Source organism: Manis javanica, chromosome 17 (assembly GCF_040802235.1).
Source record: "Manis javanica isolate MJ-LG chromosome 17, MJ_LKY, whole genome shotgun sequence".
Taxonomy (NCBI): domain Eukaryota; kingdom Metazoa; phylum Chordata; class Mammalia; order Pholidota; family Manidae; genus Manis; species Manis javanica.
In genome coordinates this window covers 64,449,503-64,474,265 of record NC_133172.1, presented here as the reverse complement: position 1 = coordinate 64,474,265, position 24,763 = coordinate 64,449,503, and the positions used below count along the sequence as shown (strand labels likewise).

The window sequence follows — 24,763 nt, the reverse complement described above, 5'->3', positions numbered from 1 at the left end:
CGATTACCCATAAGGCTAAGAGCTTGTCTTAAGCAAGTGCACGTCTTTACACATAGTTTGTTGTCCTTTTTTTTTTCTTTTTCCCTACACTCTTAACTTTACCATCTTCTGACCTGATTTTGCAGCATCTTTTCCCATCTGTTTTGGGATGTATTCGATTCCGGAATCTTCTCCCCGCTGGAGAGTTGAACTGGGGACAGACTGAGTAAAGAAGAGGGGCTCAGAGAGGAAGATGCCTCATTACCTAGGTTGCTCAGGCTTGAGGCATTCCCACAAAGGCAAGGATCTGAGAGCCGCAGTGATGAGCCCAAGGGGCTTCCTGTTTGCCCACTCAAGCCCTGATTGTTGTTGGAGTGGAGCAGCTAGCTGGAAGAAAACAGCATGACGCTGCCTGCACAGAGCCATTATTTATTTATAGCAGACCCTGAGGCCTTTGTGAGGCCTGATCATGTCACTGTGCTGGGCTCACAAGAGCTTGTGCCTCTGTGCCAGGCACTACTTGTCTGATAGGGGAATCCTTCCCCTGTGTCAGGGCCTCCCGGTGCAGGGGTCAGCATGCAAGCGAATGCAGCTGAGTAACTCAGCAGGGTAATTATCACTATCACTTATTTTACAGACCCAATATGCTAAGTACCTCATGCTGATGAACATTTTGCTTATAAGTCTGATTGGGAGTCCCAAATTAAATACACACATTAACAATAATTCATTTCAGTAAAATGGACAAATATAGGAGGTTAATTCAGGATGACACAGGGTATTCATTTGTCACAGAACAATAGCATCACTTGGTTTATCAGTGTGGACTGCAGAAAAGAACAGTACAGGGAGCCCTGGTTGCTGACTCTCTGGGCTCCCTACAAGGCCCACAGCAGCCTGTGCTTTTCATTTTGGATTTGAGTTCAGATATTTAGAAAAGAGACTTTTCTTCACATGTGTGGCCTAAAATACTTTTTATTCAGCATCAAGCTGTGCAGGTCTGAAACCCAGATAAATGGCATCTGAGTTTTTTGCAGAATCACAGGGCAATGATGGTTAATACATAATTCTCACCAACCATATTGTCTGTGTGGCTCTTCCTAATTCCCACTTACTTGTTTGCCCAGGTAAACTGCATCAACTCACTGGAGGCCTGGATGTTAAGATAACATAGTACTTAAGAAGGCTAGACTTTTTTAAAGATAAGTAGCAAAAAATGGGCAGAGGAGCTGAACAGACAATTCTCCAAAGAAGAAATTCATATGGCCAACAGGCACAGTAAAAGATGCTCCACATCGCTAATCATCATAGAAATGCAAATTAAAACCACAGTGAGATATCACCTCACACCAGTAAGGATGACCAACATTCAAAAGACAAGGAAAAACAAATGCTGGCAAGGATGCAGGGAAAGGGGAACCCTCCTAACACTGCTGGTGGGAATGTGAACTAGTTCAACCATTGTGGAAAGCTATATGGAGGTTCCTCAAAAAACTAAAAATAGAAATACCATTTGACCCGGGAATTCCACTCCTAGGAATTTACCCTAAGAATGCAGCAGCCCAGTTTGAAAAAGACATATACACCTCTATGTATATCACAGCACTATTTAAAATAGCCAAGAAATGGAAGCAACCTAAGTGTCCATCGGTAGATGAATGTATAAAGAACATGTGGTACATATACACAATGGAATATTATTCAGCCATGAGAAGACAACAAATCCTACCATTTGCAGCGACATGGATGGAGCTAGAGGGTATTATGCTCAGTGAAATAAGCCAGGCGGAGAAAGACAAGTATCAAATGATTTCACTCATCTGTGGAGTATAAGAACAAAGCAAAAACTGAAGGAACAAAACAGCAGCAGAAACACAGAACCCAAGAATGGACTAACAGTTACCAAAGGGAAAGGGACTGGGGAGGATGGGTGGGAAGGGAGGGATAAGCGGGGAAAAGGGGCATTAGGATTAGCACACATAATGTAACAGGAAAGGCAGTACATACAGAGAAGACAAATAATGATTCCATAGCATCTTATTACACTGATGGACAGTGACTGAAATGGTGTGTGGGGGGGGACTTGATAATAGGGGGAGTCTAGTAACCATATGTTGTTCAAGTAATTGGACATTAATGATATCAAAATAATATTTATAATAATTTTAAAAAGATGAGTAGCAAAGTACTAACAAATGAAACGATATAATGTATATAGGATTTGCTTCAAAACAATTCAGCAGCAGAAGAAGGCAACCGAAAGTAGAGAGGAAGCAAGATCAGCCAGGAGTTGGCAATCCCTAAATCTGAGTGATGGGTATAGTGCAGTTTAATTGTGCTATTCTCTCCACTTTTTTTTACAAATATTCTTATAAAAAATTAAAAATAAACACTGACCTCTGGATTCAAATCACCTGCTGCTTACCAGATGGGATGCCCTTGACAGGACCCCCTCTGTATCTATTTATTTATCTCTCAAATGGGCATAAGTATTAAACAACAATTACTGTTATGGTTACTATGGCTGCCTAATAGGTTTCCAAAATATAGTGGCTTTATAAAGTGACAATACCTATTTTGCAATGAGGCCAGGACTCCACATACTCCCTGGGGGTACCTCAAAGTTAGTCTCATGTATGGCTATTGGTGAGACTGTAAGTCTGGCCTAACACACCCGTGGCCCCTTGAGTGGCCTGGACTTCCTCACACAGGGTGCCTGGGTTCCAGGGGAGCCTTCTGAGAGGTGAACCCTCTTTATGACCCAGCCTTGGAAGTCACATGGCATCACTTCTATTGGCTGGAGCAGTCACAAACTTTGTCTAGGTTCAAGCAGAAGGAGTACAGATGGGGAATGTATTGATGGGAGATGGAAGGCTCTGGAAGGCATGCAGAATCAAATACCACTCTGACCATTTTGAGAAAAAACAGTCTTCCACCCCAGCTGCCTCTGAGCCAGTGCCCACCCCCTGTCACAACTTCCCAGGGCAGTCATGGACTTGCTTATGTCCCCACCACTCGACCTGCAGTTCAGCTTTGTCTCTGAAAGGCCAAACTCCCCTCCTCTTGGTGTGGCACAACGACTGCAGGGGCTTGTCCTAGAGGGTCATGAAGTCACCATTAACAGCTGTAAACAGCAGTTCTGTTTTCATTTGTTTTGAAAACTACAGAAAAACAGGAAATGTTAGCCTATCTCACTTAGCAAGAGTCTCAGAGGCATGAGTTCTGTGTGACTGGAGCCGGGCTCAGCAGTGAGGGCCTTGGTGGGCTGAAGCTGTATGAACCATCTGCCTTTGAAAAAACACTAAGTTCATACCCTCTGCCTTTCTCTATCGGCCTTTTTCACTCCTGGCTGGTAACAAACTCTTTCTCCCTGCTGCTTTTCATTGGTTTGCTTTGTTTTTGTGAAAGTAGAGATTGTGGCCTTGGGTTCAGGCTTCTGGCTTCCAGTGCCTGGCTGTGCAGCATTGGTCAAGTTACCCGCCTCTCTGTCGTTCAGCTTGTTCACCTGGAAAACCAGAGTACCGGCTCCTTAGGATCCCTGGGAGGATTAATGAGATACTATGCACAAGGGGCTTGACACAGAGCCGCATTCAGCGTTTGGACGTACTATTTGGTTGAACCTTTCGTGGCTCTCAGCACACCCAGGGCGTGTCTTTCTCCCCCTTGGTGCCCTCCGTGCCCACCCCCAACCCCTTACCTCCCATCCCCTACCCATGCCCCGCTCCCACCCCCCTCCTGTTTCTTCCTAGCCCTTTTTACAATCTGCAATTCGACACGACCCCTAGGGTGTTGGCACCGCCTTTACCTGCACTTTGCCCGCCCCGCGTACTCCAAGAAGCCCGGCTCCGCATAAATAACTGGGGAGAGGGCGGCGGCGGAACAGTGCGCGGAGGGGTCGTGGGCACCCGCCAGGGTTGGGAGCTGCAGCGGGCCGTGCAGGGGACGGGCGGCGGGCGGCGAGGCCACACGAGCTGTCCACTGGTACGGGGCCGAAAGGGGGCGCGCGCGGCGGGGCGGGGTGCGGCCGCACCTGTGCTGCGGGGCTGGGGAGGATGCCGAAGGGAACCCAGGCCCCGGAGCAGCTGCGCGCCCCGCCCCGCGGGCTCCTCCCCGCCGCCGCGGGCGCCTCCCGGCCGCTGCCACGGTGCGCTGCGCCGGGAGCCAGGACCGAACCGCCGCTGCAGCTGCAGGGGCACCCGGGCCGTGTGACGACGCCGCTGCGCGCGCCCCCCCCAGACCCTGCTGACCGCATGGAGCCTCCGGATGGTGCCGACCCGGGAGGTGAGTGCGGCCCCGCCCCAGGAGCCTCCCCGGCGCCCTCCCCGCAGCGGGCCGCAGCCCCTTACCCCGACCCAATCGTCGGCTGCGCCCAGGGCCCGCGGGACACACTGGCAGCTCCGAGTGCCCGCTGCGACCCACCGGGCGGAGGACCCGGCCGGGGACACTTCCCGGGAACGGCACCGCGCTGGGCAGGGGGTCGCTGGGACCGCGTCCCCGCCCCCTTGTTCTGTGCGCTCCCGGCCCGCAAAAGTGCCTGGAGCGCTCCTAGGCGGGTGGCCCAGAGTTTCGTCCTGGACCTTTCCCAGCCCAGTCGGTGATCCGGCGATGGGCCGTGTAGGGGCCTGGATTTGGGGTCCGGGTCGGCGAGGCCCTCCTGGCCGCGTTCCGCTTTGTTTGCCCCAGACCCACAACCTGGGTCTACGGCAGGGAGGGCCGCAGCCGGGATCCTGCAAGGCTCGGGGCTGAGCTAGAGCCTGGGGCGGGGGTAGCGGGAACGGCATGCGGGGAGACCCGCGCCTGCAGGGGTTACCAGTCTGGGCGAGGCCCAGGGACGCACACATGTGGGAAGGCAGGTGTGCATGGAGTGACCCCCACCCCCCACCCCCGCCTCGGGACGCTTACGGTTGAGATCCTCCGGTAGCTCTTCGCCTTTGGATTCTTGTCCAAGACAGGGTGGCAGCTAGTAATGGGAAGAAAGCCCTGGGACCCCCACCCCACCCCCTGAGCCTTTCCAGGGGGTATTTGCAGGTGCCACCCGCCTAGAAACTGCTCCTCCACCTGCCTGTCCAAGCGCCAGTTGCATCCTGGATTTCCTGAAGGTCGCATCACAGGGCACTAGTAACCCCTGACTACACAGGAACTGGCTGGGGTCTCCCAGTCACACTATTGACCTCCCCTGGAGACCTAAAGGCTGGCCCTGGGACAGGGCCATTAGCAGTGGGTCCACCCACTGCTTCACAGTCTGAGTTAGGTACATTCCACACAGCAGTCTGGAGGCCCTTGCCACCCTCCCTGCCAGCACCACCACACACACCCAGGAGCTAGTGGGTGTGAGTTCTCTTTGTCATTTGTGGGAGTGACCAGCTTTTTTACACTCTTGGCAGTCCCAGGACCCTGGGGCTTCCAAGTGGCAGATTTGCAGGAATGTGAAGGTGGAAAGACTAGAAAGCAAGGGCCAGGGAGCGCAGAGTTGGGAGACATGGACAAAGCAGCTGGGCCCTCTTAGTATCCACTTCTGTCCATGGAGACAGCTACACTTCCTGCACGACTGTGGGAGCCTGAGCGAGAAGGTGGAGGAAGGAACTCGGAAGAGGACCTTGATGACTCGTTTTTCTTAATGTCACCTACTCACTCATTCCAGGTAGACCTGCATTTACCAGCTACCTGCTCTGTATACTCTGTGTAAGCAGGCGGGTCGGGTTGGGGACACAAAAGCATCAGACGGGGCCATACCCAGGATTCCCATTCTTCTTACCCTGTAGCCATTTCCTGCCCACACAGTAGGCTGATGACCCCGTGGCATCTCTTGAGGTCATGTGTGGGTGTGACGGTCATTCTTTTAGGTCACTAACTTTTGAAATTTTTATTTTGGTGAGTTTGGGGCACACAGAAAAGTAGAACAGTATGGTAAAGCCTGTGGGCCACCTCCCAGCCTGCTCAGCCAGACCACCACCATCCCTGCACTGGTATTTGTAGCAAATTAGACATATCAGCTCAAATTATCTCTGAAAGATAAGGTTTTTATAGAGCATAATTAAAATGCCATTTTTGCACCTAAATAAACAATGATTTCTTAATGTCAAATCATGCAGATTTGGGGGTAAGAAGCTGGGGGTGGGTTGGGGAAAGAGGGGCCCTAACTGGTGCTTTTGAAAAACCAAGGTTTTGACCCACCCCACTTCCAAGTCTGCACCATGGCCACAGGGATAGAGAAGCCATGGTGCTGTGGTCAGGAGGCTGTGCCCAAACAGGGCCCACCCAGCATCTTCAAAAGCTTGAATCCAGAAACAAGGCACTGGGGAGATGGAGTGTGGGTAAACCCCACCTCTGTGACCATCTCTCCTTCCACAAAGCCATTTTTTTTTTAATGATATTCATTCTTCATTAATTTGCTCATGCATTCATTGGGTACAGAGCACCTCTTAGCTGCTCAGGGCAAAGCCCTGGGCGCAGAGCAACGACTTGAGATTTGGGCCAAGCTCTCAGTACCAATGTGCTGGAAAATAGGTCAGCAGCATATTCACAAGAAAACCCTCTCTTAGCCACTTCTATTAGCAGTTGGCCCTGGGAGACAGAACTGTGGCACCACAAATGCAGTCTCCCCACAGGCACTGTTTCCATGAGGGCAGCAGTAGCTGTGGCAGGAGACTAGGGGCCTCAGTCCCTTGGTAGGGTCCATGCCAGGCATTGCTATCCCACACCCTGACCTTCCTGGGGTATCAAACACCCACTTACCTCTGCCCTGGCACAGCTCACTGAGCCTGCAGCTTGGCAAGGCCCAGCACCCCCAGCTCACGTCTGCTGTGATTGCTCTGTCACACCCACAAAGAACAGCACATCTCGCCTGTGGAGAGTGTTCCTTACTCCTCCCAGAGCTTGTTGAGAGGGCATGAGGCAGACCTGGGTAATTCCTGCACAACCATTTAGTAACTAAGGGTAGGTTCTTGGGTTAATTTGTTCAATAGACATTTGTGGTGCACTAGAACCAAGCTTGGGCCCCAAAGCTCGTGCTTCTCAACCCAACCCCACCCTGAGCCAGGGGCACACAGATGTCAGTGAATGTCCTAAGTCATCCTGGCCTGGGCACCTCAACTCTAATCAACCTGTTTGTTCCCACTGAGGATTTCCATAAAAATTGAGATACAACTGGCATACCATAAAATCAACCCTTTGTAAGTACACATTCTGTTTTTCCTGTATTCACAAAGCTGTGCAGCCATCACCACCATCTAGTTTTAGGATACTTTCATCGCCTCCAAAGGAAACCCTGTACCCATTAGCAGTCACTCCCCGCTCCACACCCCAGCCTCTGTCACCGGCTGATCTACTTTCTCTGGGTTTCCTAATCTACTTTTCCACTCTGTAGATTTGCCAACTCCGGACATTCCATGAAGATGGAATTAAAATGTGGCCTTCTGTGACTGGCTTCTTGCACTCAACGTTTTCCATGTCCATCCATGTTGAAGTGTCACATGCCAATTTCTGTGGCTGAGTAATATATGCCAGTGCACGCAAAGACCACATTTTGTTTATCCATCATCTGTTGATGGACATCCAAGTGTTTGTGTGTCCTCTGCTTTCATTTCTCTTGGGCATAATGTAGGCGTGGGATTGCTAGGCTGTGTGGTGAGGAGCCACTGGACTCTTTTTCTGCAGTGGCTACACCACCTTCTATGCCAAGATCAATCTTGTCCCTTCCCAGGCACTCGGAACCTCATGTCCCTGGCATCTGTTTTGACATTTTGACTCTTAATCTTCTGTTTCCATTACATTCTTCCAGACAAAAGTATCCTTGATGGCAAAAATTGTATCTTCTGCTTTTTCTTCCCCCTAGAGCTTTGACACAGGCCAAGACACCAGCCTTTAATAGACTACAGACCATACTACTGCCAAAGGAAATGGGAAAGAATAAAAAAAACAGACACATGGTGACTTCGGTAGTCCAGGTGCACTGTGTTCACCTGACAGGGGTACTTTTTCTGTATCACGAATGTTGAAATCGGGTAACGTGCTTCTTACAGTCAGCACGACAGGGACCATCCAAGGCCCCTGGACTCCAGGATATATAATAATGGAGGAGAAGTGTGAGGTCCTTCCCCGACCATTTCAGCACCCACACAGTTTGTTCTTCCTACCTGGGCTGTCCCATAAAAACGTGGGGAGATGCTGTGCTCCTCAGCTCAAAACTTCTCAGTGCCTTTTCCCAGCTCACTAGAGCAGCAGCCCAAGTCCTGCCTTTGACCAGTGTGTGTCCCACCCTCACCCACACCCCAGCAGCTCCCCAGATGCAGTCAAGCCCCACCTTAGGACCTTGTTGGTGCTGTCTCTCTCCCACACACCTTCAGACCCTCCCAACAGAACGGCCCCCACTGCTCCCCATCAGTGCCCACAATTGAGAGGGCAGGAATTATCGCAGACTTGGCAGAAAGGAAATCTTTGTTGACTGAATGAATACATGAATGTGTGCCATTTTGTCTAGATGAGGGCCTCTCCAGTGACGGGTGTGACCAGAGACCCCACTCTGTCCCACATTCAGGTCTTCCACCTGAGCGAGAAGACCTGGCACAGGATCAGGGGACCCCCCCTTCCTCGACTGCTCCCATCCCCATGCCACGACCTGGGAATGTGAGGCTCACAGGTGGCACCTGAGAGTGCTGGGGACAGGCTAAGCCACTCAGGGCTTTACCTCTAACATGCAAAACACAGCTCCCCCTTCATTGCAGGTGGGTGGAGAATGCTGGGACTGGCAGCCACTGTCAATACAGTTATTAACCAACCCAGAGCCACCGCCCCAATGTGGAGGCTCCAGACAAATGGCAGCCCCTGCTGAGCTCCCAGCCCAGCCAGTCACCCACCACCAAAGGTCACATGTATGGAAGCATCTCAGAATTGTGGCCACCGCACACTCCTGTCACACACACTCAGGGTCACACACAACCAGAACTGCTGTGCCACCCTCCCCTTGTGTGCTGCAGAGTAAGGACTCCCCAAGGGTTTCCTTGATCCTTGACCCCTGCCCCTCAGCAGCTGATCTGAGGTTGGAGGCAGAGGTCCCTGCTCACCCCAGCTCAGAGCACGTCTGCATCACACCTCTGGTGCCCCTCTAGATGGGAAGCATCCTTGTCCTAGGCAGGCCAGGACACTGTAGGTGTAATCAACCCTTCTTGCCACGGAAGCTCAGAAGTCACTTCCAAATGTGGTAGAGAGGCAGAAACCAGATCCCCTGAGCCTCGGTCCAGACAGGCTGGCCCCAAGCACCATGATGACAGCACACTTCCCAGGGGGGCTGGTGCCCACACGGGGTGGCTCAGAAAGCTCTGCAGCTGCAGCTCAATGTCACCATCATCCCACTCAGCTGGGGACCCTCCGGACCCACATGTCCCACCGGGCAAGACAAGCTGCTGGCCACACTGCTGAGGCGGGGAGGGGGGGGGGCAGGCAGCTGTCAGCAGTGGGGCCCCAACCGGGCCCCGTTTGCACAACACTCGAGGCAGCTGCTCCCACGACCCCGTCCACAGCCTGCTCAGCACGTGTGTGCCAGATGGGGGCCTGAGGCGGTGGAGCCCTGCCAGCAGGCACGGGAGGGCATGTGCTCACTCAGGTCCGACAGGCACCTGTTCAGCTGGAGGGCTGTAGGGAGGGGCTGTGGGTGAGCCAAGATGTCCCTCCTCAGGGACTCTATGGCTGCGTGGGGGGAGTGAAAAGGTCAAGTAACTGCAGAGGGAGAGCTGCTGGTGGGTTCTGGGACACGCTGAGGAGCTGGAAGGAGGTGAAAGGATGTAAGCTGAGCACAGAACTGGCAGCTGTCCCATCTGAGCAGCAATCTCCACCATGCTGATACTCAGTGGGCATCCAGCTATCACCTGACAAAAAACTGTGAAATATATAAAATGAGCAATGGTAACTCTGAAAATAAATTGCATAGAAATGGAGGAACATTCTCCAGTCATCAGGTAGATTGGTGGCGAGGGGTGCCTGCCACTTCCCGACTCTACAGCCCTCTTACCATAAGAACATACTATTTTGATGTCAAACGTAAGTTTTTTTGGGTTTCTTTGGTATCAATACACAATCACATGAAAAATATTGTGGTTACTACTAGATTCCCCTCATTATCAAGTCCCCACCACATTCCCCATATCAGGCACTGTCCACCAGCATACTAAGATGCTGTAGACTCACTACTTGTCTTCTCTGTGCTATACTGCCCTCCCCGTGGCCCCCCCCGCCACTATGTTGTGTGTGCTAATTGTAATGCCCCTTATTCCCCTTCTCCCTCCCTTCACACCCATCCTCCCCAGTACCTTTCCCTTTGCCAACTGTTAGTCCATTCTTGGGTTCTGTGATTCTGCTGCTGTTTTGTTCGTTCATTTTTTCTTTGTTCTTATACTCCACATATGAGTGAAATCGTTTGGTGCTTGTCTTTCTCCACCTGGCTTATTTCACTGAGCATAATACCCTCTAGCTCCATCCATGTTTTGTTGCAAATGGTAGGATTTCTCTTCTTCTTATGGATGAATAATATTCCACTGTGTATATGTACATCTTCCTTATCCATTCATCTATTGATGGACACTTAAGTTGCTTCCATTTCTTGGCTATTTTAAATACTGCTGTGATAAACATGGGGGTGCATATGTCTTTCTGAAACTGGGATCCTGCATTCTTAGGGTAAATTCATAGGAGTGGAATTCCTGGGTCAAATGGGATTTCTATTTTTAGTTTTTTGAGGAACCTCCATACTGCTTTCCACAATGTTTGAACTAGTTTACATTCCCACCAGCAGTGTTAGGAGGGTTCCCCTTTCTCTGCATCCTTGCCAGCATTTGTTGTTACTAGTCTTTTCTATGTTGGCCATCCTAACTGGTGTGAGGTGCACCATATGTCATTTTGGTTTGAATTTGCATTTTCCTGATAATTAGTGGTGTGGAGCATCTTTTAATGTGCCTGTTGGCCATCTGAATTTCTTCTTTGGAGAAGTGTCTGTTCATATCCTCTGTCTACTTTTTAATAGGGTTATTTGCTTTTTGGGTGTTGAGGCATGTGAGTTCTTTATATATTTTGGATGTTAACCCCTTGTCGGATATGTCATTTACAAATATATTCTTGCATACTGTAGGATGCCTTTTTCTTTTGCTGATGATGTCCTTTGCTGTACAAAAGCCTTTTAGCATGATGTAGTCCCATTTGTTCACTTTTTATTTTGTTTCCCTTGCCCAAGGAGATGCATTCAGGAAAAAGTTGCTCATGTTTATATTCAAGAGATTTTTGCCTATGTTTTCCTCTAAGAGTCTTATTGTTTCATGACTTACATTCAGGTCTTTGATCCATTTTGAGTTTACTTTTGTGTAGGGGTTAGACAATAATCCAGTTTCTTTTGCATGTACCTTTCCAGTTTTGCCAACACCAGTTGTTGAAGAGGCTGTCATTTCCCCATTGTATATCCATAGCTCCTTTATCATATTAATTGATCATATATGTTTGGGTTTATATCTGGACTCTCTAGTCTGTTCCATTGGTCTGTGGGTCTGTTCTTGTGCCAGTACTAAACTGTCTTGATTACTGAGGCTTTATAGTAGAGTTTGAATTCGGGGAGCGTAATCCCCCCCCCCCACTTTATTCTTCTCAGTATTGCTTTGGCTATTCAGGGTCTTAAACATAACATAGGTTTTTAAAAGCAGTCTACAGAGGACAGACTGGTGAGAACAGGGGCTGTTCTGGAGTAAAAGGACCAAAGGGAAGGAAATGCCAGAGTGGCCATTGGTTCCTCAGTTGGACAAAAAGCAGAGACATGTGACAGTGTCCTTCCATCTCCTTGTCCACAGGAGGCAGCCAGTGCCCCATGGAGAGGACCAGCCTCCTCAGAAAAGTCCCCCCTGCCCCTAATCTGGGATCCTGGACCAAGGCCATTACAGGCACTGCTGGTCACTGCCCAAGGCCTCAAAGGAGGGCTCCATGAGCCACATTCACAAGCCCTCCATGCCTAAATCCTGGGGGTGGGCATGTGGGATCTCCTAGATTCCCTCCCAATTAATGCCCTTCTGACTCTGTTGCAGAAATAGTTAACAAGGTTGGGGTGCCGCAGGCTGTCCTGGGCACCACAGCCCATGGGACAGGGGACTGCTGCCCCTCACCTGTGGCCGAGGAGGAGGTGGGCATCCCTGTGGCTGTGCCAGGGCTCCTGCAGGTCACGGAGAGGAGGCGTGAGTATGGCTGATCAGCCCTGCATGCTCCATAATGACCCATGAGCCCCCTGGGAAATGGGGGAGGGGTCCATGTCCTGTCCAAACTTTCCCCCAGGTGTGGGCGGTTCCTGAGCTCTTACAGTGTTGGCCAGGTGGACCTCATTATAACACCTATAAAAGGAGGGCCTCCAGTTTTTTGTGTATGGAAAGCAGACTTGGGTCTTAGTCTGCCCCATCGTATCCTGAATGCACTGGGCTTTACCCAGGATTCAGGCTCTTCTTGAGCCTCAAGGGGCCCTCGGTGGGGGAGCTGCATGGATGACTGCCCTCCCCTCCCACCAGAGCCACTGAGCAGCGTCTCCTCCCTGGAGGTGCACTTTGACCTCCTGGACCTCACCGAGCTGACGGACATGTCTGACCAGGAGCTAGCCGAGGTCTTTGCCGACTCAGACGATGAGAATCTGACCAGCGAGTCCCCAGGAGGTGGGGCTTGCGTTGGGGGCACGGCAGGTGGTTGTGGGATACCCTGGGCCTGAGACCAGCAAACAGTGCTCCCTGCAAACCCCTATAATTTTTTCTCAAATGTGTTTATATAAGTATTTCTCACCATAGCACTATTTAACATTTCTGCATGTTACGCATCTATTTGCCCTGCTCTAAGGAGCCTTTCTCCTGTTACAGCTACCCCTCCTCAATTTTACTTTGCAAACACCAATAAATTAAGACCAAAGCCACAGCTCCATGGAAGGCAGAAGTTACTAAATGTGAACTTAAATCACAATCAGACCAAGCGCAAGAGGAGATGGCATTCCCAGCCCCAGCCCCTCCCCTCCACCTAGCCCTGATTTGGTTTGGCCCAAGACCCACCTGCAGGCCTCTGAGGCAAGAAGGCAGCCAGTGGGAGGCACAGAGCCTAAGCCCTGGGAGGGCAGGGGGAGCGGGACAGCCGGCCACTTGGGGCCAGGCTCACACCCAGAGCAAGGCCTCTGCTGCACGAGGACCTCCTTGGGGTATCAGGAAAGCCCCTGCCCCGGCTGCACCCAGACTCACACATCTGCATTGCTGGTGGCCTGGCATCTATGCTTCTCAGCACCCAGGGCACCCGATGTGCAACCAGACCCTGTGCTGGAGGTACACAAGAGCCCAGTCCAGTAACTACAGGAGTGACCCTGGACCCCAAGCCACACTCACCCCACCCATGTTCCCGCCAGGCTCACACCTACTGCCCCGGGCAAGTTGTCTACGCTCCCCATCCTGGACACGAACCAGGCCTGAGCAGAACCGCGAGAAGCAACCTCTTGGTGATCCTGAGCGGCATCCAGAGATTGTGGACACGTTTCTCACGGTGGAGAGGGAGCAGCAGTCAGCGATTGTGGACACACTTCTCACGGTGGAGAGGCCCAAGGAGGACTAAGCCAGCCAGTCCGCCCAGGGCCAAGGCAGAGCAAACACGAACAGCCCTGGCCCCGCGGACACTCCACCCGCCCCACATGGCCCCAGCACAAGCACACCCAGTGGCCTTATGTCCAGCTCCGTCCTGGTTCCTGGGTCATGGGCAACAACCAGGGGTGAGACAGGAGTGGCCTGGGCTTATTGGGAACTTCTGTCTGCTGGACTGGTGCTCTGTCACAAGATTCCCAGGTGGGGGAAGGAGAAGGGGGGTCTAAGCTGGTGAGAGCTGCTCTGCAAACCCTCTGGGGCGGTCTCATGGTTATAGCCTGTGAACAGCCATTCCAAGTACCACCATGGATGCTCTACTGTCCGGCCAAGTATGTGGGTGGAGGAGTCCTGCAAACCACCATCTTAATTTTAATCCTGTTCCCTTCCTGCCACCCAGGCATCAGGCGGCACCAGGACCCACTCACTCCCCAGGGCCTAAGACCCTGGTTGTCCTGGTCCCTGTATGACAGCTGGACCCACCCCCCTCAGCTCAGAATACCAAATATGGCACGACTGCCTGACTGCTAGCCATGGGGAGGGGCAGGCAGGGTTTGTCCTCTTCCCATCCCTCGCCTGTAACACCTCCCCACAGCTCGTGGGGTCTGTGTACCTGGCTAGAATCCTGGCCTGGCCTGGAGCAACCCCCAGTCCCCAAGTTAAGGACTAGGTTCAGCTGCTCCCAATGCTGCTTTTTATGTGCTAAGGAACAGAATAGATTTCTGGTCTGATAGAAAGTCTGAGAAACAATTTAAAATAAATGTGTAAGCTTGCTTTTTGTCCACAGGCCATCCTGTTCCCCACTGAAAGATTTCTGGGGAAGGAACACGGGCTCTTCTGTGGAAGCCCTGGACACACACAGGCCAATGTGCCCAGCTAAAGGCAAGTCCATCCCAGGAAAAAGGGCCTCAGAAATGTAGGAGTCTGCCTCCCACAACAGGGCCTGGGGGACACTGCCTACTCCCTCCACACGGGATGAGCAAAGCAGTCAAGAATCTCCTTAAACCAGGCCCGTAACCATATGGGCAGCTGCTTGCCCTGACCTCACCGCGGTGTGTGTGTGGGGGGTCTTCCCTGCCCAATTTCCATCCTTCCTGCTGCAGCTTCTGCAGAGCCCATTTTCAGAAAGTGAGATTAAAGTGTCACCCCATCTGAAGGCCCCCTTGTCTCTTCTTTGAGCTGGCATCAGGACCCAGAGTGAGTGCCGAGGATGGGGAGCTGGCAGCTGTGGAAGCCAAGCTCTGTGCACATCCTTCAGCTGAAACCACTAGGCACACCACTGTGAAGCACTTGGCTGCTTATCTGGGTCACATTCCAGGGACGAGTGCCCTGATTCCTAGCATTAAGGAGGTGAGCATCTGCCCGCCCAGGAGCCCTGACCCAGAGCAGGCTCCTGGGAGCTCCAGGCCCACAACAGCAAGACTATTCACAAGGAGGCAGGACCCGTCGGTGAGCAGGGCAAGGATAGAGCCAGAACCCCAGGCATTTTCATCACCCATTAACAGGGGCCCAGAGACAGGCCCTGGGCACCATGGCACGCAGTTCCTCCCAGTGGGCTCTCTCAGGAGGGAAGATTCTCGACCCAGGAACAACTCGAAGCCCACAAAGCATGCACCCAGGTAACACGATGGCCCAGAGTGAGAAGGGTGAAGGAGCTAAGACCTGTGGGAACAGGGAATCCTCAGGTGGGGCCAGGGATGTGCCCTGGACCCCAGGAGGAACTGCAACCAGCCAAAAAGGGACAGACCCCAGGCTCTGGCTGTCAAGGGGCCTTCCTGGGTCAAGGGGAGCACCCCCACCTCCATCAGAGGCAGGACCCAAGCAGCTCAGCTAATGGAGGCTAAGCTTGGTAGAGGCTACATTACAGAGTGAGCCCTGGAGATTTAAAACTCAACAATACAAGTTTTACAAATGGTGAGTTTAAAGTGCTTGCTACAGGCTGGAAATTGTATTTTTGAAGCCAACAAAGGATTTGGGAAATTTTAGACCAAATCCCAGTGTCTGGTCTCGGCCAGGCAGAGCAGGGGGCATGTGCGGCAGCAAGTGGGCCATCCCTGCTCCTGGGCAAGCACCTGAGGACCCCCCGAGGAGCAGCTGGGGTGAGCACAGCGGTGTCCCCGGGGTCTCGGGCTGCCCTGGGCAATCCAGACATTCTCCCACCAGCAGTGGCAGACGCCCCATCCCTGCTGTGACTCTGATGACCCAGAGAGGCAGGCTGCACGCTGGGGCACTCCACTAGGTTATGCTCCAGGACCAACTAAACAATTCTAAGGCATCAGAAATTGAGATTGCACAACCCAGAGCTGGCCTTCCGCCTGTGGCAGCTGCCCAGCACCAGGAAGGGGGCCAATCAATGGGCAGCCACAGGCCTCTCCACATGCGGCCCAGAGCCACCTTGGGTTGTGGGGGCCAAGCCTCCCGGCTCACCCAGACCCTCCCTCTCTGTGGTTTTGACAGATTGGACCCAGACACACCCTGGTGGTAAGGCCCCTGGACCAAGACACGGGCTGGGTCCTGCTGAGGAAACTGGGCTTCCTCCTCGCCTGGGGCCCACATTAGGGACTCCCTCAGCTCCCCTCCCACCCCCACCAGAACCACACACCTGTGAGAAATCTTGAGTTTCATCCATAATGACTGACAGGCCTTCCACCACCCAAATAGCTCTTTTGAAAACCTAATACTTTCCCTTGATAACTGGCTTCTATTTTCCTTTTTTTTTAAATCTGCCACCCCACCATTTTCTGAACTGAGCCAAAACCACCTCTGCTCGGGGCCAGCAAGGCGACTGGCACAAACATTGGTAACAAGGCCTTGCCCTGACCTGCCCACCACCCACCTCACTGGAGGCCCATAAGGGCCCTACTCAGGACTCCTAGGGCAGAGGCTGAGCTCCAGTGGCTGTCCTCCCCTCTGACTCCGACACCAACCCTGGGAACAGCGTACAGGCTTCCTGCATAGTGGGGCACATTCAGGGAGAATACAGATGCCCTTAAGGGTAAAACAACCGCTTGCAGTCAGCACGAACTTTAATTCGTTTCTGCAGGCTCCTGGCAGCTGCTTTCAAGGCCATAGTCAATGTGCCAGACTCTAGTGCGCCCCATCTCCCACTCCTGGTTCCAGGCCCTCGGACCCTCAGAAAGGGACATGTCCTTCTCCAGGCAGCCGGTGCCTTCCATCAACTCCTCACAGCCAGACTTCCCCGCAAAGAGCGGTGGGCCTAGCAGCTCCACTATGTCAGCCTTCTTCAGCACCTCTTTCTCCAGCAGGAGTCTGCCCACCTAGAAATCATAGCTTCTCTCAGCCACTCCCCAGACAGCAGGCACCACCAAAGGCACCCCACGAGGGCTGACACGTGCCGACCAGGACCCTGCCCTACTCACCTTGTCCACCTGCTCCCAGCACCGCTGTCAGGGCAAGGGTCTGCGCATGGGCGGAGCTGACGAGGTACGGAGGGAAGTCAAAGGACACCTGGCCCAGCTTCTCGCTCACCCCAAACTGCACAATCTGGAAGAGAGCAAGGAGCTAAGGGTGAGGCTAGCTGGACTTGGCCAGAGTCCCCCAGCGGGGACACCGAACTTCACCAGGGCATAGGCACTTTAGGTGACCTTCCTCAAGTCATCCTGGGCCACCGTAATCCACCCAAAGAACAGCTGCTTGGCCACCCTGTCCCCCAGCATGGTACACATGCAGCCAGAGCTGTTCCCGTGTGCATGGGGACAAGCACAGGGCAAAGCTGCAGCCTCTGTCCTGAGGGACACCAGACACCTGCAAGGCATAGGCAGGCACCCTCATCACCGCCATCCCAGAGCAACCTCGCATAGGACGAGGGGACCCCTGGGCCCCATCCCCTGAGTGTAGCCCTGAAGATTAACAGAAACCACTTCCACCCCATCTGTCCCAGGCAAGTCCTACAGGAAGCCTGCAATGCTTAGGAGTGAGGCGGGTTTGACATCACACCTCTAAGGTGTCAGGTGGCCGGCATCCAGACCCCGTTCAGAATCTACACTCTCCCTTGCCCTCCCAGGAATCTTTCGACAAATTATTTTGACCATTACATTCTTTCAGAAGTAAAAGGGCCACTACCTGTATGTACCATGAGGCTGCACACAGCCACCTGGGTGAGGTGGGCACCCAGACCCAAGAGGCCAAGGATGAGCTGGGATGAGAGGTGGCCCCAAAAGTCTCACTACGAACACACAAGAGGGCAAGAGACTGACCTTCAGAAGGGGTCCGCGAGCTCCAGGAATGACCCACCACCACACGTCCAGACACGGTGGTCTCACTGGGCTGCAGGACCTGCATTTCCTTCTCCAGCCGACAAATCAAATTCCAGGGCAAGAGACTAAGGAGGAACAGGGAGCTGGAAGGTGGGTGCCATGCGCCCACTCTCCATTTTGCTCATTCAGGGCAGACCGAAGGCTTGTCTGCTCCACACACTCTCCTCAGGCCCAATGCATTGCCTGACCCTCCATGCCAGACACTGAGCTACTCTCTGCCCGGCTGCCCACCTCTGACAATGGCATAACAACCCTCAGCGGCAGACTGCTTCAGGAAACCCACATTCAGCCCACGGATTTAGCTACTTTCTGTGGCCTGACCAGTGAGGCCAGAAGCATGGAGAGACAAAAGGCACATATTCGTGCTGAGCCCCACTCCCATTGGGCAGCTTACTAGAGGCGCCAGGACATCCTCAAGCTGTGGTGACGGCCATGGGCTTCCCTTCTGTGCACTCCATCCCTGAGCAAAGCTACATGACACAGTCAGGCAATGAAGGACACCTCCGTGAACTGTCCCCAGGAAGGCACTTGGGTGACCCTTACCTGCTGCTGGCTACAGCTCTCTGAGCTGAGCTGCAGATGGGAGGCCAGGAAGCTGACCCCACAAGGACACACACACGCACTAACATCCAGGGTGCTGCCCCAGCAGGGGCCCTGGGGTGGTCCTGCAGCATTCTCAAGGAAGCTCCCAGGAAGCCCTCCCTCATCTGCAGTCAGCATCCAAACCTGGGTCTCATCAAGTGCCCCAGAGGTCCCATACCTGCTGAGATTCTAAATGTAACTCCAGAAGAGGCACAGAAGGTACTGCCAGCAGATCCCAAGTCCCAGATTTTGGTTTGGAAAACCGTCCACGGTTGCTGTGGCCTATAAAGTACACTACAGGACACCTGTGAAGTGTGAGCTTGCCCCCGCCCAGGGCTGCCTGCTCACCTCCAAGGACTCTCTCAATGGCCTGCTCAAAGCGCTTCTCCTCAACAAAGGGACACAGGTGGCGGGTGGCGATCAGGGCTGCTTCGTGGCAAACAAGACACGTATCAGCACCTGACCCAGGAAAAGAGAACAGAGGGCATTCATGCCCTGGGCCAGTCTTTCACAGGAAAGCCTCCAGCAGAGACCAGAGCTACACCTGGATGAACAACTACAGGCAACAGAACCACTGGGCCAGTCGCTACTGTTCTCAGGCATGCTTCTGTTAAATTACTTATTGAGGTATCATTTGTTTAACACAAAATTCATCCATTTTAGGTGTACATTTCAAAGACTTTTTAAATTCACCAATTTGTGCAAGTATTGCCCTGATCTCACTTTAGATGTTTTCCATCACCTATAAACATGCCATGTCTGTTATGGTTGATTGATATACCCACCTCTAGCCAACCACTGTGCCTCCATGGATCTGTCTGTTCTGGCATTTCATAAAAATGGGATCTTTTGTGTCCTGGCTCTTTCACTTGGCACACAGATTCATCCACATTGTAGCGTCTCAGTACTTCTCTACAGTTCAGTATGTATGTACCTTTTATTCATCCATCCATGCGCTGATCCATCATCCCCTTGGCTATTTATTATGAATGATGCTGCTATGAACATTCATGTATAAGTCTGTGTGACATGTTCTCCATTCTCTTGGGTAGATATGTAAGAGTGGAATTGTTGGGTCATATGATAAGCTGTATTTTACTTTTTGAAAAACCACCAAAATGATTTCCCAGCTGCACCATTACAGTCCCACCAGGAACATATAAAGATTCCCATTTCTCTACATCCTTGCAAACTACTCTGTCTGTCTTCTATGGCTATCCTGTGTATGTGATGTGGGATCTCATTGTGGTTTTGATTTGCATTTTCCTACTTAGCATATTTTCACGTGCTTCTTGACCATTTGTGCATCTTCCTTGGAAAAAATGTCTATTCATCCATTCCCCATTTTAAACTGGTTTCTTTATATATTCTGGACCCTAGACCCTTATCAGACTCATGATTTCCAAATACTTTTCCCATTCTGCAAACTGACTTTTCACTTTATCAGTAATGTCCTTTGATCAACAAAGTACCTTTTTTAGCAAGTCCAGTTTTTCATTCATTGATCATATTTAGGGAACCACGGCCAAATCCTAGGTCATGAAGATTTTCTCCCATATTTTCTTGTAAAAGCTTTATAGTTTCAGCTCTTAACTTTAGGTCTTTTATCCATTTTGAGTTAAACTTTTATAGACGGTGTAAGGACCCAATTTCCTTCTTTTGCATGTCGATCTTCAGTTGTCCAAAAACCATTTGTTGAAGAGACTCTACTTTTCCCACTGAATTTTCTTCACACCCTCAAAAAACTTCAGGTAACCAGGGATGTACAGCCTTTCATCCGGACTCTAGATTTTGTTCTATGTGTCTGTGTCTAACCTTGTGCCAGTAGCGTTATTTTGTTCACTGGACCTTTGTAGTAAGTTTTGAACACTTACACTGAACTCCATTCCTCTTTTATAACACTGGCTATTCAGGCCCCTTGAGGTCCCTTGTGAATTTTAGGACCAGCTCTTCCATTTCTGGCTTCAGTTACTATACAAACACTGCTCCTACACACCTTCTTCCTTCCACCTTTATATTGTCACAGATAACACCTTTTCACATTGTTTGCCCAGTAATATAGACTGGTCATTATTACATACTTGCCTTTTAAATCACGTGGTAATAAAGAGGAGTTACAAACCAAAAATACAGTAATACTGGCCTTTTTTATTAACCTAAGCACCCCCTTTTACCAATAACCTGTATGTTTTCAAGCAGCTTCGGGGTACTGGCTGGTGTCCCTTCATTTCAGCCTGAAGGGCTCCCTTTAGCATTTCTTGTCAGGCAGGTCTAAATATAATGAACTCTCTCAACTTGCTTAAAATCTGGAGATGTCTTAATTTCCCCTTCATTCTTCAAATGAAGGACAGACTTGCCAGATACAGAATTCTTGGCTGACAGTTTTTCCCTTCGGCACCTTGAATACACCACCCTCTCCTAATGGGCAACCAGCTGCCAATCTTACTGAAGCCCCCTTGCACGCTATGCGACCCCTCTCCCTTGCTGGTTTCAGGAATCTCTGTCTTCGGCTTTCAAAGTTGGGTTATAGTATGTCTTACTGTGGATCTTAACAGTTTATCCCTACTTCAAGTTCAGTGAACTCGCATGTGTAGATTCATATCTTTTGTCCAATTTGGGAAGTTTTAAACAATTATTTCTCCATTTTCCTCTCCCCTCTCCCTCTGGGACTCCCACACTGCATCTACTGGATGGTGTCCCACAAGTCTCTAGGCTCTGTTCATTTTTCTTGGTCGTTCTTTCTTCATGCTCCTCTGACTGGATGACCTCTCTCTCCAAGTCTGCTGGTTTTCCTTCTTCCCGCTCAAATCTGCTGTGGAACCTGTACAATGAACTCTTCGTTGCAATTATAGAACTCCTCTACTGAAGGATTTATTTGGTTACTTCTCATCATTTCCATTTCTTTACCAATATTCTCTACCTGTTGAGACAAATAGTTCTCTGGTTTCCGCAGGCTCGAGGAACATATACAGCTAAGAGAGGTCACTGCAAGTCTTTGTCTAATAAGCCCAATGTCTATACTAGCTGAGACAGTTTCTGTCAATTTATTTTTCCTGTGAATGACCTGTACTTACATATTTGTTTGCATGCTTTACAATTTTTTTTGAATCATTAGGCAAGGTTTAATATTCTTTTTTCCCTTTCATTTTTATTAATACATCATAGAGGAAATAATAAGCAAAACACGTGAAAAAGATTTTTAGGTGTTGGGTTTCTTTCTAAGGAAAGCCAGGTTGGAAATGCCTGGATCCCCATCCAGAGGCCTGAGGCATATGAGCTCAACATAAAAGAACCACCAAAGTTCCACAGTCAGCAGAGTAAGTTTGTGGCTTTTGAAAATGTGTCTAGTTTTTTTACTCCAGGAATTTCTCTTCTGTGTGCAAGGACAGAAGCACCATTTTCTGGCCTTGCTATCCTGACACTCACAAAGGCAGGACCCACGATCAGCCTCAGAGAGGAGGGCAGCTTGATGATGCGGCCTCCTAGGACCCCTTGGGGCTGAGCTCTGGGCCATCCTGCTGCGGCACAGTCTCTCCTGTTGCTGATCAGGGAAAGACAAAGTGAGGTGATCTATTCCAATTTCTTAACTTTAGTGTGTGCATGGACACATGAAGTCACCAAGGGAGAGAACAGACAGCAGGAGGCAGGGTGGGTCCTTCCCGTGCCAGGTCAAGTGGGAACATTCAGTGCCCTGCAGCTGACAACATGGTCTTCTGTGTGACCCGACCCCAGCCCCTGTCCAGCCCTGGGCAGGACACCAGGGAGATGGCAGCTGCACAGGCTGGAGGAGATGAGGCTCCGCGAGGATGTTCCAAGAGTGGCAGAAGCGGCCCATGGCTCGCCACAGTAACCATGAGGGTTGCAAAGGGCTGCTGAGAGGGTAAGCTGGGTGGAAGTCTACCTGAAAAAGCCCTAAACCCGTCCTGTTCAAACAAGATTTGTAGGGAAGAAAGTTTCCTAGAACAGGATCTTGGGGTTTAACTACAAAGAAGAGAGACAAGCAGAAGCCCCAGGCTGAGAGCTACAGCCCTAGACTATAAAACGCAGCATGTCTCCACTTCAGGGGGGCTGCCCCAGATGCTAGCTCAGTCGCTGCAGTAAAAACTGTCCAAGTCTAACAGAATTACAACTAAAATGGCTGCAAGTGACCCTTGCAGCTAACCATTTCTGAGGCCTTGATGGTGTTCTACAGTTTCGAAAACATAGGTGGGCACTTTCCAGGACCAAGCGACACAACTAGAAACCACCCCCCAAACACACACACCTCTTGCAGACAAGCATGGGCTGGCCCACCCCACCCTCCCCTGTGAAGCCTGGGGTGAACTCCGCAAGCTTCCTGTCAGTCCTGACTGAGGCTCTCATCCAACTTCAGTGGATGCAGGTGGACCTCGGTGATGGCGGGCCCGACATCAGAGACACAGAAGGTAGGATGTGGGTCACCTGCAGCTGCTCCATGAAAACCCCAAGGACAGCCTGGGGTTCCAAGTGCTCTCCCTGCCCTGTCTGTGCTTCACACCCAGTCACCTACAAGTACAGGGCAGGAACATGCTGGAACGTGCAGGCAGCTCTGGAATTACTAAATGCCTTCCCAGCGCTGCCTCTGAGCAACGTCAGATCGGCCCAGGGCTATGTTGGGCAGCACCGGACATCCTCTCACAATCGGAAAGGGCTGGGGAGGTGCAGGCTGAAGTCCCAGTGAAGGCACGCTGAATACGTCACGCTATATTTTACGTTTTTGTAAGACTCCACAGAACGTAAGGCTGGAGAATATAAACCTGTCACATCAGTCCCACCTGTATGGATTGCAATGACATCCCCACAGACCCCACCACGTCTGTTATCACCAAAGGAAGGTCGCTGGGAGATAGGAACTGGTAGCAACCATGGGTTTTCATGTGTCACTTTTCCAACACATGACATTAATTGCTGCAAGATCTCTGTCAAAATCTCTAAATACAGAGCTAAGGACCTAACCAAACTATTAACCTCAGGGCAGGAAGGCCCAAACCTGAGCACTCAAGGTGCAGGCTCACCACAGGAAACCTGGTGATCAGATCGGCGAGGCTGCACCTGGGCAGGATCCATGGGCCAGGCCATGCCCGGGCGGAGTCCAGGGTATCTGGACAGCTGGTCCCAGCCAGCACCACAGCATTGGGAGAGCTGAACCCTGCACATGAGCAGACTGTGAGCCAAAGGAGGGCCCAGGCAAGATGGTTGTTCCTGGGTGCTTCTTTGCCACCTTCTCTGATCCCCACTGCCCATCTCGAGAAAGTAAGTGTCACCATCCACCCTGCAGAGGTGGAGAAGTAGTTCATAAAGGTGAATGAGTGCCTGAAGACAACGGGGGCTGGGAGTGTATGAGATATTCTAGGACCCAAACCTCCCAGGATTTCTCCAGCACTACTCCACAGAGCAGTGATAGTGGCTCAATAGAGGTATCAGGTAGAAAGACTTGAGGCCTCCAAAATTTAATAAATCATCCAATTCCTTTAATTCATGACTTCGTCCTTTCCTGATTTGTTTAGGGGACTACATTACATCAGATGGCGCTTGTGGAGACACGGCTCACCTTCCGTTCTTGGCGTCTGGTTTGGATGAGCTTTACATGGGTGTTTGTAAAAACAAAGCCAAGATGTGAGCCTCCTTTCACCAAGCAAAGTGCCACTGTCCTTTCTTTCCAGTCAGATCACAAAATCAGGTGACTTGGTCTGTGCCTCAGATTCACAAAGGTGCAACCCCACCAGGCACTTGCTATTCAAGCTGCTATTATGCTCCCGCCTCAGTCCCTCACTTCCCACAGAAGTCAACCAGCCCATGTAAAATAACATGGCATTTATCCTCCTCCATTCCCTTCATTTTCTACTCTCCTTGTTCTGCTTCTTCCTTCAGATCTTATATAAACACCTAACATGCCATATACTTGTTCACCGTCTGGTTCTTCTCGAGTGGCAAAGACAGTGGTAGAGAGCTCACTGAATTAAAAAAATGAATGCATGACAGCCTCCAGAACATAAGCTTCCCTAGGTAAGTGCTGACTGCTAGGGCACATCTTTAAACTACAAAGCAGACTGTGACTGCTTCTCCAGCCTTTGCATGACCTCAGCCTACAAATCACCAGGCCTTCAAAGGAGACCAGCCCACAGGCAGAGCCCTTGCCTGCCCTGTTCACTATGCTATCCCTTGGTCAGTAGATTCTCAATACATGAATGACTCAATCTGGGAGGGAACTCAAAGGTCCAACATCCTCCTTTCATAACTAAAACCAACGTGTCCAGAAGTGCAGAGTGCAGAGCTCCTAACACC

The 24,763-nt window shown here is 51.2% G+C and overlaps 2 protein-coding genes across 7 annotated transcripts in view; one reads left to right on the top strand and one right to left on the bottom strand.

The window, feature by feature from the left end:
* DRC4 (dynein regulatory complex subunit 4) overlaps nt 1–24,763 on the bottom strand; it is a 51,252-nt gene that overhangs the window by 25,187 nt on the left and 1,302 nt on the right. The window contains exons 2-4 of one of the 5 annotated variants that reach the window (XM_036993919.2): nt 18,809–18,919; nt 17,819–17,943; nt 16,982–17,105 (exon numbers count right to left, since the gene is read on the bottom strand). The exons of 1 other annotated variant lie outside the window; for it this stretch is intronic. The gene's annotated coding sequence lies outside the window, so the exon portion shown is untranslated. Of the gene's footprint in view, nt 1–3,292; nt 3,312–16,981; nt 17,106–17,818; nt 17,944–18,808; nt 18,920–24,763 lie in introns of those variants that run through there. 3 more of the 5 variants (XM_017662233.3, XM_017662232.3, XM_017662237.3) reach the window with 3 other exon arrangements.
* DBNDD1 (dysbindin domain containing 1) lies at nt 3,785–14,753 on the top strand. 2 transcript variants are annotated; one of them, XR_001853400.3, is made up of 5 exons: nt 3,785–4,260; nt 12,036–12,182; nt 12,507–12,647; nt 13,376–13,732; nt 14,389–14,753. XR_001853400.3 is itself a non-coding variant. In XM_017662260.3 (4 exons), exons 1-4 carry the CDS (start codon nt 4,032–4,034, stop codon nt 13,576–13,578), a joined length of 720 nt encoding a protein of 239 aa, XP_017517749.3. In that variant the 5' UTR covers nt 3,785–4,031; the 3' UTR covers nt 13,579–14,753. The 2 variants fall into 2 exon arrangements, 1 of the variants encoding a protein (XP_017517749.3); XM_017662260.3 differs by having other exon boundaries at nt 13,376–14,753.

What these genes read in the sequence shown, in the direction of transcription:
- DBNDD1 (XM_017662260.3), top strand. Translation starts at nt 4,032, where the DNA reads ATGCCGAAGGGAACCCAGGCCCCGGAGCAGCTGCGCGCCCCGCCCCGC. An exon ending in GGATGGTGCCGACCCGGGAG is followed by an intron (nt 4,261 to 12,035) that starts GTGAGTGCGGCC and finishes ACTCTGTTGCAG; the next exon opens with AAATAGTTAACAAGGTTGGG. An exon ending in GCAGGTCACGGAGAGGAGGC is followed by an intron (nt 12,183 to 12,506) that starts GTGAGTATGGCT and finishes CCCTCCCACCAG; the next exon opens with AGCCACTGAGCAGCGTCTCC.